This window comes from Pristis pectinata, chromosome 3 (assembly GCF_009764475.1).
Source record: "Pristis pectinata isolate sPriPec2 chromosome 3, sPriPec2.1.pri, whole genome shotgun sequence".
Lineage (NCBI taxonomy): Eukaryota > Metazoa > Chordata > Chondrichthyes > Rhinopristiformes > Pristidae > Pristis > Pristis pectinata.
The window spans coordinates 21,612,174-21,628,106 of record NC_067407.1 but is presented as its reverse complement, the minus strand read 5'-3'; the positions used below and the strand labels follow the sequence as shown (position 1 = coordinate 21,628,106).

The following is a 15,933-nucleotide window of genomic DNA, read 5'->3' as shown; positions in this document are numbered from 1 at the left end:
ACAATTGTGAAGCACTGGAAGCTGAGCCAGAAAACAGGAGGCAATACATGGTTGTCTACAGATTAATGTGTAGGAAGAAGAATATTTTGGTGCCATAACTAAATCATAATTTCATCACTAAATATTAAAAATGTGGCGACTCACCGTCTAGTCGGGCGAACCGGCTCGGCAGTCAGGTCGCGCAGCGTCGGAGCGACGAGGCCCAAGATGGCGGCGGGCCTCATCTTTCCGAGCGACGGGGAGAACCCGCACGCAGGAAAGTCCTGATGACGTAGGACTTACGTCATTACCGGTTGTTTTGGGCGGGAACATTCTCCCTTAAAGGGCCCGCGCAAGGCAGGAAAATGAACCAGTTCTGTTTGGCAATCCTCCGAGTAGAGTCTTGTTTTATTCCGCGGTAGCAACCGCTACATTGGTGACCCCGATGGTCCAAACGGCTTTTGGACCTGCGAAATGAACGACAGCGCAGCAGCCAACGCAGTGGCCCTCAAGCTGCCCACCTTTTGGACACTTTGGCCCAGCGTCTGGTTTGACCAGGCCGAAGCGCAATTCTACCTTCGGCAGATCACCTCCGACTCCACGAAGTACTACCATGTGGTTAGCTCTCTGGACCAGGAGACAGCCGCCCAGGTTGGAGACTTCATCCAGTCGCCTCCGGAGGAAGATAAGTACCCGGCTTTCAAAGACCTTTTGATTCGGACCTTTGGCCTCTCCCGTCGTGAGAGCGCTGCACGCCTGCTTCATCTGGACGGCCTGGGGGACAGATCCCCATCCGCCCTAATGAATGAGATGCTGGCATTGGCCGAGGGACACAAGCCATGCCTGATGTTCGAACAGGCCTTCCTCGAACAGCTCCCCGATGACATCCACTTGTTGTTAGCTGACGCCGACTTCAGCAACCCCCGTGAGGTGGCTGCCCGGGCAGATGTCCTGTGGAGGGCCAAACGCGAGAGCGGCTCGTCTGTCAGTCAAATCACCAGGCCGCGAGCCCAACGCCTGCCTCGCCCGGCCTCAGCAACCGAGCAACCACGCCCCAGGAACGCAGACGACGACACGGGTGACCAGCTGTGCTTCTACCATCAGAGGTGGGGTGCGGAGGCCCGTCGATGCCGCCCACCCTGCAAGTTTCAGGGAAACGCCAGGGCCAGCCACCGCTGATGGCTACGGCGGCTGGCCACCGACAGAGCCTCCTCTTCGTTCAGGACAAGAAATCTGGACGGCGTTTCCTCGTTGATACTGGAGCGGAGGTCAGTATTTTGCCCCCGACAGGCCGCGACACTCGTGACAGGCCACCAGGTCCTCTACTCAATGCCGCCAACGGTACAACGATACGGTCCTTCGGCACCCGTACGCTTCAATTACACTTTGGCGGCAGCCGTTTTACCTGGACCTTTACTCTTGCCACCGTCGCCCGACCACTCCTAGGAGCCGATTTCCTTCGGGCCCACAACCTGTTAGTCGACCTGCGAAGGAAGCGGTTAGTCCACTCTAGCACTCTCCGGACCTATCCCCTGGGAGAAATCAGCCCACCAGCCCCGCGCCTGGACTCCATTTCCCTTCCTGGCGACGATTTCGCCAAGCTCCTAGCCGAATTCCCATCGATTTTGGCACCTTCGTTTACAAATTCTAGGCCCACACATGGGGTACGACACCACATCATTACCACAGGGCCACCCCTTCATGCCCGAGCACGACGATTACCTCCAGACAAGCTCCGCCTGGCAAAGGAAGAGTTCCGTCACATGGAGGAGCTGGGGATTGTTCGCAGGTCAGACAGCCCCTGGGCCTCCCCCCTGCACATGGTCCCCAAAGCCACCGGAGGGTGGAGGCCCTGCAGCGACTACCGCAGGCTGAATGACGCCACCACCCCGGACCGCTATCCCATCCCTCACATCCAGGACTTCCCAGCGAACTTACACAGGGCCCGCATCTTTTCCAAAGTGGACCTCGTTAGGGGATACCACCAAATCCCGGTCCATCCGGATGACGTCCCCAAAACTGCGATTATCACCCCATTCGGCCTGTTCAAATTCCTTCAGATGCCGTTCGGCCTTAAGAATGCTGCGCAGACCTTCCAGCGGCTGATGGACGCGGTAGGCCGAGACCTGGACTTCGTGTTCATTTACTTGGACGACATACTGATCGCCAGCCGTAACCGCCAGGAACACCTTTCCCACCTCCGCCAGCTGTATTCCCGCCTCCGCGATTTCGGCCTCACGATCAACCCGTCCAAGTGCCAATTCGGACTTGACTCTATCGATTTCCTCGGCCACAAAATCACCAGCGACGGGGCAACACCCCTACCCGCCAAGGTGGATGCTATCCGCCATTTTGCCCGTCCTGACACAGTCAAAGGCCTACAGGAATTCCTTGGGATGGTCAACTTTTACCATCGTTTCATCCCTGCAGCAGCCCGTATCATGCGCCCTCTGTTCTCGCTGCTGGCTGGTAAGGGCAAGGACATCACCTGGACTGACGAGGCTGCGGCTGCTTTCGTTAAGGCCAAAGACGCCCTGGCAGACACCACGATGCTGGTACACTCCAGGACTGACGTCCCGACTGCCCTCACGGTAGATGCGTCCAACACCGCGGTGGGTGGGGTACTGGAACAGCTACTCGAAGGCCGCTGGCAACCCTTGGCATTTTTCAGCAAGCACCTTAGACCGCCCGAACTGAAGTACAGCGCTTTTGATCGGGAACTTCTAGCACTGTATCTGGCGGTCCGGCATTTCCGATACTTTCTAGAAGGCAGGCCTTTCACCGCTTTCACCGATCATAAGCCTCTGTCCTTTGCCTTCTCCAAAGTCTCCGATCCCTGGTCAGCTCGTCAGCAGAGACATTTATCCTACATTTCCGAGTTCACAACTGACATCCAACATGTCTCCGGAAAGGATAATGTCGTTGCTGATGCACTTTCCAGACCAACCATCCACAACCTATCCTTGCGTGTCGACTACATGGCCCTAGTTGACGCACAGCAAGCCGACGACGAACTGCCCAGCTACAGAACCGCAGTCTCGGGTCTTTAGCTCCGAGGTTTCTTGGTTGGTCCAGGTCAGCGGACCCTACTTTGCGACGTTGCGACTGGTCAGCCCCGCCCTATAGTCCCTGCAGCCTGGCGGAGACGCGTTTTTGACTCGGTACATGGGTTGGCGCACCCGTCCATCAGATCTACTGTCCGACTGGTCGCCAGCAAGTTTGTCTGGCATGGCCTGCGCAAACAGGTCAGTGAGCGGGCCAGGACTTGTCCGCACTGCCAGACGTCAAAAATCCAGTGACACACCAAGGACCCACCACAGCAGTTCGAGCTTACCCGTAGGAGGTTCGGCCACATACACGTCGACCTCGTGGGCCCTCTGCCGGTTTCAAGAGGAGCCCGGTACCTCCTTACCATCGTGGACTGGTTCACGAGGTGGCCTGAGGCAACCTCCCTGACTGACATCACCACTGATTCCTGCGCCCGGGCGCTGCTCACAACTTGGGTCTCACGTTTTGGCATTCCGGCCCACATCACTTCAGACAGAGGCACCCAATTCACTTCCAGTCTCTGGGCTGCATTACCGAACCTGCTAGGGACACAGCTGCACACCACCACGGCCTACCATCCTCAATCAAACGGGTTGGTGGAACGTTTTCACCGCCATCTGAAATTGGCTTTGATGGCCCGCCTGAAGGGTCCTAACTGGGTTGACGAGCTGCCTTGGGTCCTGCTCGGCATACACACTGCCCCCAAAGAAGACCTCCGCACTTCGTCAGCTGAGCTTGTATACGGGGCGCCACTAGTTGTCCCCGGGGATTTCATACCTGCCCTTCGGGACCAAGGGGAACAACCCCCAGCAGTCCTACAAAGACTGCGCGAGAAGCTTGGCGACTTGGCCCCGATTCCCACCTCACGGCATGGTCAAGCCCCATCCTGCCAGCCCAAGGAACTACGGGACTGTAAGTTTGTTTTCGTTCGCAGGGGCACACCTCGGGCGCCATTGCAACGACCATATGAGGGACCGTTCCGGGTCATACGCAATAACGGATCCACTTTTATTTTGGACATTGGAGGCAGGGAACAGGTTTTCACGGTGGACCGCCTCAAACCGGCCCATTTGGATCTGCAACAGCCTGTCGAGGTTGCCACGCCGCGACGCAGAGGCCGCTCCCCTAAGCGGCAGCTGGCACAGCCCACGGACCTTGGGGACTGTATCGCCGGTTCTGGGGGGGGGGTTGTGTGGCGACTCACCGTCTAGTTGGGTGAACCGGCTCAGCAGTCGGGTTGCGCAGCGTCGGAGCGACGAGGCCCAAGATGGCGGCGGGCCTCGTCTTTCCGAGCGACGGGGAGAACCCGCGCGCGGGAAAGTCCTGATGACGTAGGACTTACGTCATTACCGGTTGTTTTGGGCGGGAACATTCTCCCTTAAAGGGCCCGCGCAAGGCAGGAAAATAAACCAGTTCTGTTTGGCAATCCTCCGAGTAGAGTCTTGTTTTATTCCGCGGTAGCAACCGCTACAAAAAGGTATATAAAATGTAAATGCAACCAGATTTGTAGAAAATCAATCAAATATCATTACATGTAGCCATTTAGAATGGAATCTCATCAAACCTTTTAATATTGCTTTGATTAATCCCATTAACCAGGATGCAGATAAATATTTAAGAATTAAGGTTAAAAGAATAGGTACCAAATCAATGACCAAAATTCTATGGATGTCAGCAATTGGAGGAGTATTACATCTAAATGGACACAAGTATAATTATGTAGTGTAAGATTTACATCTTAATTCAATTGTCTCTGTTGGTTAGGCAATCAAGGAAGAATTTCCAGCTTTTATAAAGATTTATATGCTCATCAGTAGATTAAATAAATGGAGAAGAATCCATAACTAAAACAAATTACGCATTGCCCACTTGAAGGAGTGGGGCTCAATCTGAAAACTGACCTTTTCTCATATTTTTTGTGCTCTTAAAATCCACATCTTTTCCTGATAAAGTTGTCATACAAGACTCCTGCTAATGGAAGATTCCAATAATGAATGAAGGATTAAGTAACTTTATGCAATTTGTGTTACTTGTTTGTCAGGATTTTATTGAGTTTTTATCAGAAGACTCTGAGTGTTCCCATTAGTGGTACCAGCAGTATATCTGCTAGATTCATGCCATCTACCCACATACTGAAATGCTTCCCGATTTTACAGAAACCGAAAATAGAGAGGATACATTAAAGCCTGTGCTAACATTTTCTTTGAACATGTCTCCTCTCCAAGGCAAGACAAAGATGCAGAAATACTCTCTCATGAAATATACTCAAGAAAGCTGACAATTGGAAAAAAAACTTAATAAACTCAACATTTTCTCAAGTAACTTAAGTGTTCAATGCCTGGCCAGCAAAAATAAAAGCAGGGGAGATAAGTTCCAAAAAACCAACAGAAAACTGTGAGAAAGGTAAAAGCAAGGACTGTGCAGGACATAGAAGAATGAGAGTAACCTCACCTACCGTACATTCTCTTGTTTCTTCCAAATCAACATCACCAAAATATGTACATTATACTGCTAGAAAGATCTATCTACACATAAGCCCATTGCCACATTTACTGGCAAAGCAACAGTCATTGAACTTCAAAAGAAATTCACTGGTGTGATGTACTCCAAAGGAAATTATAAGCTGCTTTATATGTTATAATATTTTCCCATTAAGCATAAAAATGGCAGTAATAACACAAACAGCATGATCTCAATTTTTTGTGGTTTATATAATCTGATTGTATCCAATATTTTGAACCTGATTTATTGAGCACCATCACTTTGAAACCATCATTCATTTATCCTTCATTCTCATTGATCTGACCAAGCAGGGTATCTTGCAAAGGTTAACTTGCCATCAAATTCATTAATGAAACTCCAAACATAGTAAAAATAATTGAGGAATCCCCAACTTCATAAAATGACCAAAATACCATACCTCTTTAATGGCTGACATCTTAACATTCTCATAGTAATGTAGAGGTGCATTTGGAGCATTCATATCATAGCCAAACCCAGCTACCGCCACTTCATCACAGTTGTGCAATGCCATTGTTATTGCGACTGTGCCTAGTGTTGGTATATTCTGTAAAGGAAAAGAAAACAAATTAAATACAAACTAAGAGAACAATTTTTTGGGAGACCATATCTGACTGATTCATTCTTGAAAGTAAGTTACCATGAAACTCTATGAAGCATGGGCGTTGGATTTGTGGTGGGGGGGGAGGGGGCGCACAGCAAAAGGTTTTCAAATGTTTTTATTCCTCTCAAAGCTAATACCTCCCGTATTATTAAGAGAATATTTAGCTATGCATCCCGAAACGTTTATATTTTTCTAAGAAATTATGACTTCACATTGCATATAGAGAACAATCCATTAACAAGGACTTTGACAAGGTCCCACATGGTAAGCTAGTCCAGAAGGTTTGATCACATTGGATCCAGGGTTGTTTTCAGATTGGAGGCCTGTGACCAGCGGTGTGGCTCAGGAATCAGTGCTTGGTCCACTGTTGTTCGTCATCTACTGTATATTAACAATTGAGAATATAGTTAACGTGGTTAGTAAGTTTATGGATGACACCAAAATTGGTAGTATAGTGGACAGTGAAGAAGGTTATTTAAGATTACAACAGGATCTAGATCAACTGGGAAAGTGGGCCAAGGAATGGCAGATGGAATTTAACTCAGACAAGTGCAAAGTGATGCATTTTGGATAGTTAAGCCAGGGTAGGACTTGCACAGTAAATGGCAGGGCCCTGGAGAGTGTTGTAGAACAAAGAGACCGAGGGGTACAGTACATAGTTCCCTGAAAATGGTGACACAGGTAGATGGATTTGTGAAGAAGGCATTTTGGATTCTTGCCTTCATTGATCAGAGCACTGAGTATGAGAGTTGGGACTTCACGTTACAACTGTACAAGACGTTGGTGAGACTGCTCTTGGAGTATTGTGCGCAGTTCTGTTCACCCAGTGATTGGAAGGATGTCATTAAGCTGGAAAGGGTGCAGAAAAGATTCACAAGGATATTACTGGGACTGGAGGGTTTGAATTATGAGAAGATAAGATAGGCTAGGAATTTTTTTGCCCTGGAGCATAGGAGGCTGAGGGGTGACCTTATAGAAAGATATAAAATTAAGAGGGACAGAAATAAGGAGGATGGTCACAGTCTTTTTCCCACGGTAGGAGAGTCTAAAACTAGAGGGCATTGGTTTAAGGTGATAAGGGGAAGATTTAAAGGGGACTGAAGGGCAACTTATTCCACACAGAGGGTGGTGGGTATATGGAACAAGCTGTCAGAGAAAGTGGTAGAGGTGGGTACAATTACAATGCTTGAAAGACATCTGGCTAGGTACATGGATAGGAAAAGTTTATATGGATATGGGCCAAACACAGGCAAATGGGATTAGCTCAGATAGGCAACTTGGTTGGCATGGACAAGTTGGGCCAAAGGGCCTGTTTCCATGCTGTGTAACTCTATGACTTGAGGTGAAAAACTGAGATCAGAGACTACAGTAAATTTCAGGTCTCTCTCATGGTTCACTTGTCTCCCAGTCAAGTCCCTTACTAGAGAGTACATAATCCAGGCTTCCACATATGAGTAGCATTGAGGAAGTACTACATTGTTGGAGGTGCCAGAAGATGACAAATTTATGCTGTTCCTGGCCTTTCTGGGATACAAAACAAAAATCTCATTTTATTATTGAAACAAAAGCTGTGGTGGGTGGGGGTGTGGATAGGGTTGGTGTCTTCCTAATATCTTGGCTACCAATAATCAATCAACCAACTTCTTTCAGATAGATTAACTGGTCATTTGTGTAAAATGGACTATTTCAAAGAGGAGCATGGTAGTCATCCTCAAGGGTGTGATGTGGCCAATATTTATTCCTCAATCCACAGCACAGAGGTAGATTAGTTACTATCACATGGCTATTTGCAGGAGCTTGACACTTTTCCATTGAATCTGAAGCACTTTGGGATGAACTGAAGCCGTGGAAAATAATTTTTATTTATTATTAAGTATTTTTGGGACCTAGCTGTATGTAAATACATTGTAGTTCTAACGTATCAAGTGCAATGATCACAACTTGGTGAAAACTACTTTATCTCAAGGGAACTGCCAATGTTCAGCTGTTCTCAGGCAAGTAAGTCCCAGATATACACAGAACACTGTAAGTCTGGGGTGAGTACAGTATACCAGGGAATGTGTCTCTGCAGTCATAGACATACTTGATGTTGGAACAGAGTCCCCATTTATTTGACTGGAGATTCCCAATCTGGAGACAAGGAAGAAAAGGTTACTTCTGATGAAAGGTCTTAAACCTGAAATGTTAGTTTTTTTTCTCTTCACAGATGCTGCCTGACCAGCTGAGTGTTTCCAGCATTTTGTGTGCCAGTTTTTTTTATTTAAGGATTTTAATCATTAATCCATGCATTAATGAGTTTTTAATTATTCTTTTTTGTCACTTGAGAGACATAGAAGGTCATGTTGAAAGCCAAAACGCATCATATATGGTCCAACTTAATCTCTTCCACATCTGGTAGAAAGCTACGTCCTCCCTAATGCGTTATTCCAATATCCACTGTGCTGCCATATCCTATCTCAGGGCCGATATTTATCATCAGTTCGTCAAAAGATTATTAAGTACAGGGAAAAATGCTTCAAGTTACTTAATGAACAAAATAACCTTTTCATACTGACAAATATCCTTTTATCCTTGGGCTGTGGCTGGAAGACAAACCAATCCTACTAGAAAGCAGCAAGCCTACTAACTGATGATTAACTTATGATTAGTATTCTATGCAGTTCTAGAGGTTCAGTGATGTGCAGAATTAATTGATATCTGAAGCCCTTGTAGCTGCATATGATTAACAGGTTTGATATCTTGTTGTAATTGCACTCTATTGGTGTCTTATCACTTCTTTCCAAACAGCAATACATTAATGCATATTGATGTGTCTGACAACGCACTGATAACATATACCCTGGGCTCCTGTCATCCAATTCTCCAGGATTCTGAAGGATTTGTGGGACTTTTGAACCTGAAGATGTAATCAAAGGTAGAGTTACCATAGAAACGTGATTAGAAATGAGTGGCTTAGCTAATTCATCTTTTTAAACTCAAAACCTAAATCACTCCTGATCAAAACATGCTTGGCAGCTAACCTTCAATTAAAGCAAGACATGTACACAATGTTTGTGACAAGCATTAGGGATTTGATTGGATTGGAACATGCCCAATGAACAGAATTCTAGATAACCTTCAGAGTTGTTTGCCTTTTGCAGTTCATAAAGCAGAACACTCACCACATTGACTTCTGCATCAATGTTGACACCAAGTCTGCCTGAGCCACATGGCCACAGCTCTAGGTGAACAATGATTTGCTAATTTTTCTTCAGAATAAAAATGAAATCAATCTCCGCTAACCTGCTAGTGTGGATTAAGGATCTGGGAGGTACTGAATTACAATAACTTTTCTGATGTTACAATGGCCCTGCTGGGCCACTTTAGCATAGTTGTTGTCTTCACTATTTATTTTACAAAAACTAAAGATTGCTTTCAATAACATTTCACTTCATTTATTTTTACCTGTTCGAATTTCTCTCAGCATTCACAATATCCACTCTCTCATGTCTCCAATAGAGCTCTGGAGTGCCTATGTGACACCCTATCTCACCAATCATAGCATATTACAATTTGACAAAAACACCCATTATTCATCTGCTTTTCTCTAAGTACATTAGAGATTTAGTTTAACCATGTATTGGTAAATCCAATCTGTTAATCTTCCCCTAGATAATAGTGTCTCCTCAAAAATGGTCTCAAAAGAATAAATTGTGTAAAATGATCCATAATAGGTCAGACAATTCCAAGCTTTCTGATCAGCTTAAAGATAATACTGTCTGAAATGTTCTCCTTTGTTTCATCAACTGATGTTGACTACCCTCAGACCAGGAAGCTCAGTGCAGAAGCTACCCCATTAAGATTCACTAATTTTTTTATTTCTCAAACAAATGCCAGTTATTAAAAAGCAGAAAAAAGATGGTTTGACTTGTCCTCTCAAGATCTGAAATTTCTGCGAGGTGATTTAATGAACTGTTTACCAAAATGCAATGGTAGCAACACTGTAGGCAGATGTGTATTTAACTCCTGACTGCAGAAAGATGTGTATTTAACTCCTGAATGACTAACCCAGCCTACTATGACAGACATGGTACCAGTTTAAAAATATTTGTTAGAAAATCCAAGGGGTAAGGTAAAGTCTTCAAGAGAAGCTATTTTCATACACAAAGAATAACCCAAGGACACAATTTATATCATCTATCTCTCCATAGAGATTCTGCCACAGGATTCTATCCACAGAATTTCTAAAAACAACTTCTTCAGGTGCTGGTGAGCCCAGAGCTCTTCCCCATCGCAACTGCTTCACAATGAAACCTGATGACAAAGGAAGGACTAAATGGGTTAAGATGCTTGGAACTAAAGGAATAAAATTGGCACAGAAGAAATAATCACAAAAAGTGAGGGTTGCAACAATCAATAATTAGAGAGCTGATTCTTTCTGAGCAATTTGTAACAATGCTATGGACAGGTCAGATTAATCTGTATGGACAGGGACTAATACTGGTAGCTCCATCCAGAATCAGAGGTGGAGTTAATTACATGGGAGTTGATGTTACAGTTAAAAATTGTGCAAGATCATTAGGGTATATAGGCTGCAGAAATGCCTGGTTCTTTATTTAGTTTGGAGGAGTATGTCTGATCATACAATCCTATGTCATATGATACTTCTGTAGTTTCTTATTATATCTTATGTTATATTATGTGAAGTATTTTACATAACACTAGTTACAGCACTACTTAGTTTCAATAAACTTTTTAGAAGAGTTCTGAGCTATGGTGCCCTGTAAGTCTTGGCAAGCTTTATCCCACCAGTATATTGACACAAATAATAGGTATCATAGAGAACAACCTACAGCACAGAGAGATGGAAGGCAAGCCAGCTGTCATATTCAGTGCTGAGAGAATCTAATCTCAGCTGTGATATCAGACATACCACCACCAACTTCCACTTAGACAACACCTTTAAATGTAGCAAAAATCTCCCAAGATGGTTCACATGAGCTTTACCAAACTGAAATTAAGGCAGAGACACATGAGGAGATATTAGGCCTGATGAACAAAATCTTGGTCAAAAAGGTGTTTTTTAAAGGGTTTTTTTAAAAGTGAAAGGAGAGGAGGAGGCAGAAAGGTTCAGGGAGATGATTCCAAAGATTTGCATCCTGGTGGTTGAAGCACGATTGTCGATGGTGCAACAATGAATGGCGATTTTTGAGGAACACAGATACGTTGGCATGCTATAAAGCTGGAGGAAATTACAGAAATAGTGAGGGAAAAGACATGAAAGGATTTAAAAATTTCAAACTCCAGTATCGCTTTACCAAGAATCAGGAAGCACAGGGATGATAAGTGAACTGAGCTTTGTGCAACTTCAGACAGCACGGTTCTGGAAGACAATAAATTTACAAAAATAGAATAAGGAGCCCCTCAGAGTGCACTGGAACAGTCAAGTCTTGAGGAAATAAAGGTATAGATGAGGGTTTCAGCAGTAAATAAGCTGACACAGGTTGGAGTCAGACAAGTTTACAGAGGTAGAAACAGGTGTCCAGCTGAAGGTGATCTGAAGCTCAATTTGATAAGTCAAATATGACAACGTGGTTGCATAAAATCCGGTTCAGTGTCAGATGGTAGCCAGAAAGAGGGATAGAGTCAATGGTAAGGAACAGCATCCAGGATGGAGACCAGTGACAATGTCTTGGTCTTCCCAATAAGAAAAGAATTACTGCCCTTCCAGTACTGAATGTCAGACAATAGTCGGTTAATTTAGGGATGGTGGCGAGGTAAAACTGGATCTCATCAGTAAATATGTAGAAACTGAGACTGTTCTGAATGATATTACTGAGGGAAAATAGGAGGGAACTAGGGAAAGATCCACGGGGTGTTAAAACAGAGGCAGTGGTATGGGCACAGGAAGAGAAATGTTTCAAGTTTATGTATCTATGGTAGATAAGTAAATCAGAGAGCAAAGCCAAACATTTTGCTATGGGACATCTATGTTTGTAGCATTCCAAATGAGGGGCTGAATAAACACCCCATGCACATTTGTAGCTGAGGAATTGTGCCCAATGCAGACACAATTAAGCCAATGAGGGGGTGCCTGAAGTAAATAACTTGCATGTAATTTTAATGGTCCATCAAATATGATTAGTAACTTCAGTGAGATAAGTTATCCTGGCTTAAAGTTTCTTTTGATCTGCTACTTTAGGACAGGAAAGCTTAATTGAACAGCAGTTTCAAGTTCATATTATTGTAGGTTTATACAGTCGATGACTCTAGGAATGCAAGACTCATTAATCATTCCTGAGAAAATAATGCAATAATGAAATTGTGTCCTGAAAGTCTTTATCAAGAGTGGGAAAGAAATAAGAAGAATCTAAAAACAATCTAAAAACGGCATTAAGTTCAGAGGGTTAATCTTAACCTCCTCAGAATCTTAATTAAACATATGGAAGCAATGGAGGCACTTGGGTTTCAGTGGGACAAAAAAAATTTGGGCTTTTGATTTACTGAGTGCCAAAATACCAAAGTATTCAAATATATGATGGTAGGGTTTCCTGAAAATAGGTTGATTTGATTATTTGCTGACCCAAGACCTAAGTGGCATAATCCACAATTGTAGTTTTAACAATATTGATACAAAGAGATAATATTTACTCAACTGATATATTTAACAAACGTGTATACTTATTTTTGTTTGGACAAAACTGTTGGTTATAATGGTCTCAAAATGATTTTCAATCCAGTTTTAAACTGCTTTGAAGAAAAATCCTATTTCTCCACTTTTCCCATCACATTGCTCCCTTTTTTTCACTTTGCGGAAGGAGAAATATTAGATTTCTGTTTCAAGTGAAGAAAATACTGCTTTTAACATCCATCATTCTGGTTTCAGACTTGTACCAAATCCAACAAATTTAATAATACACAAGCTGTTCAAGTGAACTTGTTACTTTTGTTTGATGAGGTCAATTATTCTTAGATTATGATTGAAATTTTACTTTAAAATATGTAATGACAGCAAAACTTTCTCTTAAAGCTTTCCCCAACACAACTAGCCAATGATTAACAATTAATTTAAACTCCACCTTTAGTGTTTTAAAAAGTAATTTTAAGTTTATAATCACTTGTCAATGAATTCTAACCAAAAAAGAAATGATTTTTTTATTCTACAATTTCTCAAAAGCTTTCAAAATGCTTAACCCCTCCACAAACCTCCACTGATTTCTTTGCCGTCTCCCCTGCAAAATAATCTCAATAACTAATGTTTCATATCATAACTATATTTTCCTGCTCTTATGCTATTTAGTTTCCACAACAAGGCATAGGTGTTGCTCTAACTGCAAAATCTGAAACAACTCTGAATCCCACAATATGAGGCTTCCACACAATGGGCCAGATTTCCAACCCATTGATCCCGCCTTTTGAGTGTCACCAGTTGCCTCTCCTGGGATCCTGGCCTCCCTTAGGACTGCTCCAGAGGTTTTCAGCCTCCTTTTCATCTGCTCCCAGGGTCTCTAGCTCCCAATGGCTGCACCTGGGATCTCTGACCTCCCTCTTGAACAGTTATTACTTTTTACATTTATATTCATTTAAAAAAACACAATTGCTTTTTGGCCTTTCTTATCAATTTATCTACTTGCTCTTTCATTTTAATGAATTATGTATTTGAATCCAAAGTTCAACCGGACCCCTCGATGTCTTTCTATAATGTGCTTTTGAGAAAATGGAGATACCAGCCCTGCCTATTCAGGTACACCCACGAACCAGGTAAGTTATCTGGATATTATAATTAACATTAACCCTTGAATCAACACCAGCAAAACACAGGGCAGTCATTTTTCTCATTGCAGTTTGGACGTTACAATACTATGTACATCAGTAACTCAATATTTGTGTGTTCAAACTAACTAATAGGCTAGAACAACATTGGCAACTCCTGATGCCTTGATAAGATGTTCTATAAATACATGATCTTTCTTTCTAGTATTGTTAATTTGTGCTGCTGCATTCAACTACAGGTCCTCCCCAGTTACAACAGCATTCTGTTCCTGTAAACCGTTCGTGACCCGGACAGTTTGCAAGTCAGAAATATGGCTATGAATTGCGTTCCCACATGGAAGAAGATGCCTGCAGCCCTGCAGCAGCTGGCAAATCCATCCCACCAGTCTCCCAAACGCTCAGTCATATATATTGGCTATACATAAATCGGGCGTTCATAAGCCCGAGGAGGACTGTATAGTCTTCAGGTGAATCAGAGAACAGAGGTGAACTGGCACGGATCTTACTTTAAATCATATCCTTAAATTCATATATATTTATATATATTATTTATACTGTAATATTTAAATGAAACAGCTTAAGGATTAAGGTAGGGCTAGTTGGAAATAAAACCTTCTCTTCAATGCATTCTTTGGAATTGAGAGATATGTGTTTGATGTTAAACTAATTGTAACAGGCATGGTAACGTAGAGGGCAGACATGGTAGTGCAGCGGTTAGTGTAACGCTATTACAGCGCCAGCAACCTGGATTCAATTCCGGCCACTGTCTGTAAGGAGTTTGTACGTTCTCCCCGTGTCTGCGTGGGTTTCCTCCGGGTGCTCTGGTTTCCTCCCACATTCCAAAGATGTACAGGTTAGGAAGTTGTGGGCATGCTATGTTGGTGCCGGAAGCGTGGCAACAATGGTGGGCTGCCCCCAGAACACTCTACACAAAAGATGTATTTCACTGTGTGTTTTGATGTACTTGTGACTAATAAAGATATCTTATCTGGAACAGGTTAACAAAGTGAGTATACATAGACAAAACCTACATCAGATGTATACTTTAAAGAATCCAAATAAATGTTTAATAAAGGAGTCTACCAGCAATTTTTTCCCTATATTTTTCCTTTTAACTTGTGCTTTAATTATTACTGTTATCCATATTTATTTATATTTTTCAGAGAAATTAATGAATTTCCCAGCATTTTTACTTGTGATATCAGACCCACAACATTGGCATTGATTGGTTATTGAGGCCATTTTTACAGCCAGTTCAGAAAAAGAATTTTGATGACCAGGTCAGTAAACATAAATGTTTTGCATGTTGGAATGCAAATGTGTAAAAACCTGTAAGGGCAGATTACAGAAACAGTCAATGTCCACTTTTTAACAAAAAAATAGTGCTTGAAAATGACAAACATTAAAGAGTATTGGACTTGAAAATGGTAGAAAATTGTGCTCGGTGCCTTCTCTGTGAAGCACCTTTGGCTATTTTTTGCACATTAACAGACATACTAAGTAATACGAAGTTCTAAGTAACGTCGGCATTTCATGCAAGGAAAATAAAAGTGTGGACCTTATGAATTGAACAGTACGCTTCTGAGCTGCAACATGTTGCAATTCTCATGGCTCTTGTGTTTCAATTTAACTTGAAGGAATGGAAATGCTTAATACATAATGAACCAATCTAGTTTTCAAATATGCAATTGAAAAGTTTAAAAGGTAGGAAAGAATCAATTGGTCAGGATGGTAAATTTGCCATTGATAGACACAGTGCATACAATAACTTGGCACAATGATTCGAAATAGTTGATTTGCAGGATTACTTATGATGTTAAGAATTCTCAGATAAGAAAAACTACAATGCTGACTATATCGCAGAGAGAATAGTATTCTTCAAACAATATTACCGTTTCAATTATTTGAACACTACATATCATTTCATTATCCAAACCATTTAATTTCTGATGATGTAATCTGAGGAATGAGTAACATGGAATCCAGCTCCCGTTTGCCTGGTAACTGATCCTATATTGTCAGTATGCCAG

The 15,933-nt window shown here is 43.1% G+C and overlaps 1 protein-coding gene across 7 annotated transcripts in view; it reads right to left on the bottom strand.

Annotated features, from left to right (window-relative positions):
- The window catches only part of LOC127568085 (CMP-N-acetylneuraminate-beta-1,4-galactoside alpha-2,3-sialyltransferase-like), a 377,111-nt gene that overhangs the window by 30,853 nt on the left and 330,325 nt on the right, over positions 1–15,933 (bottom strand). For all 7 annotated transcript variants that reach the window (XM_052011378.1, XM_052011379.1, XM_052011381.1 and 4 more), the window contains one exon: positions 5,948–6,094. In XM_052011378.1, the coding sequence (XP_051867338.1) occupies positions 5,948–6,094 (147 nt within the window). The remainder of the gene's footprint in view (positions 1–5,947; positions 6,095–15,933) is intronic.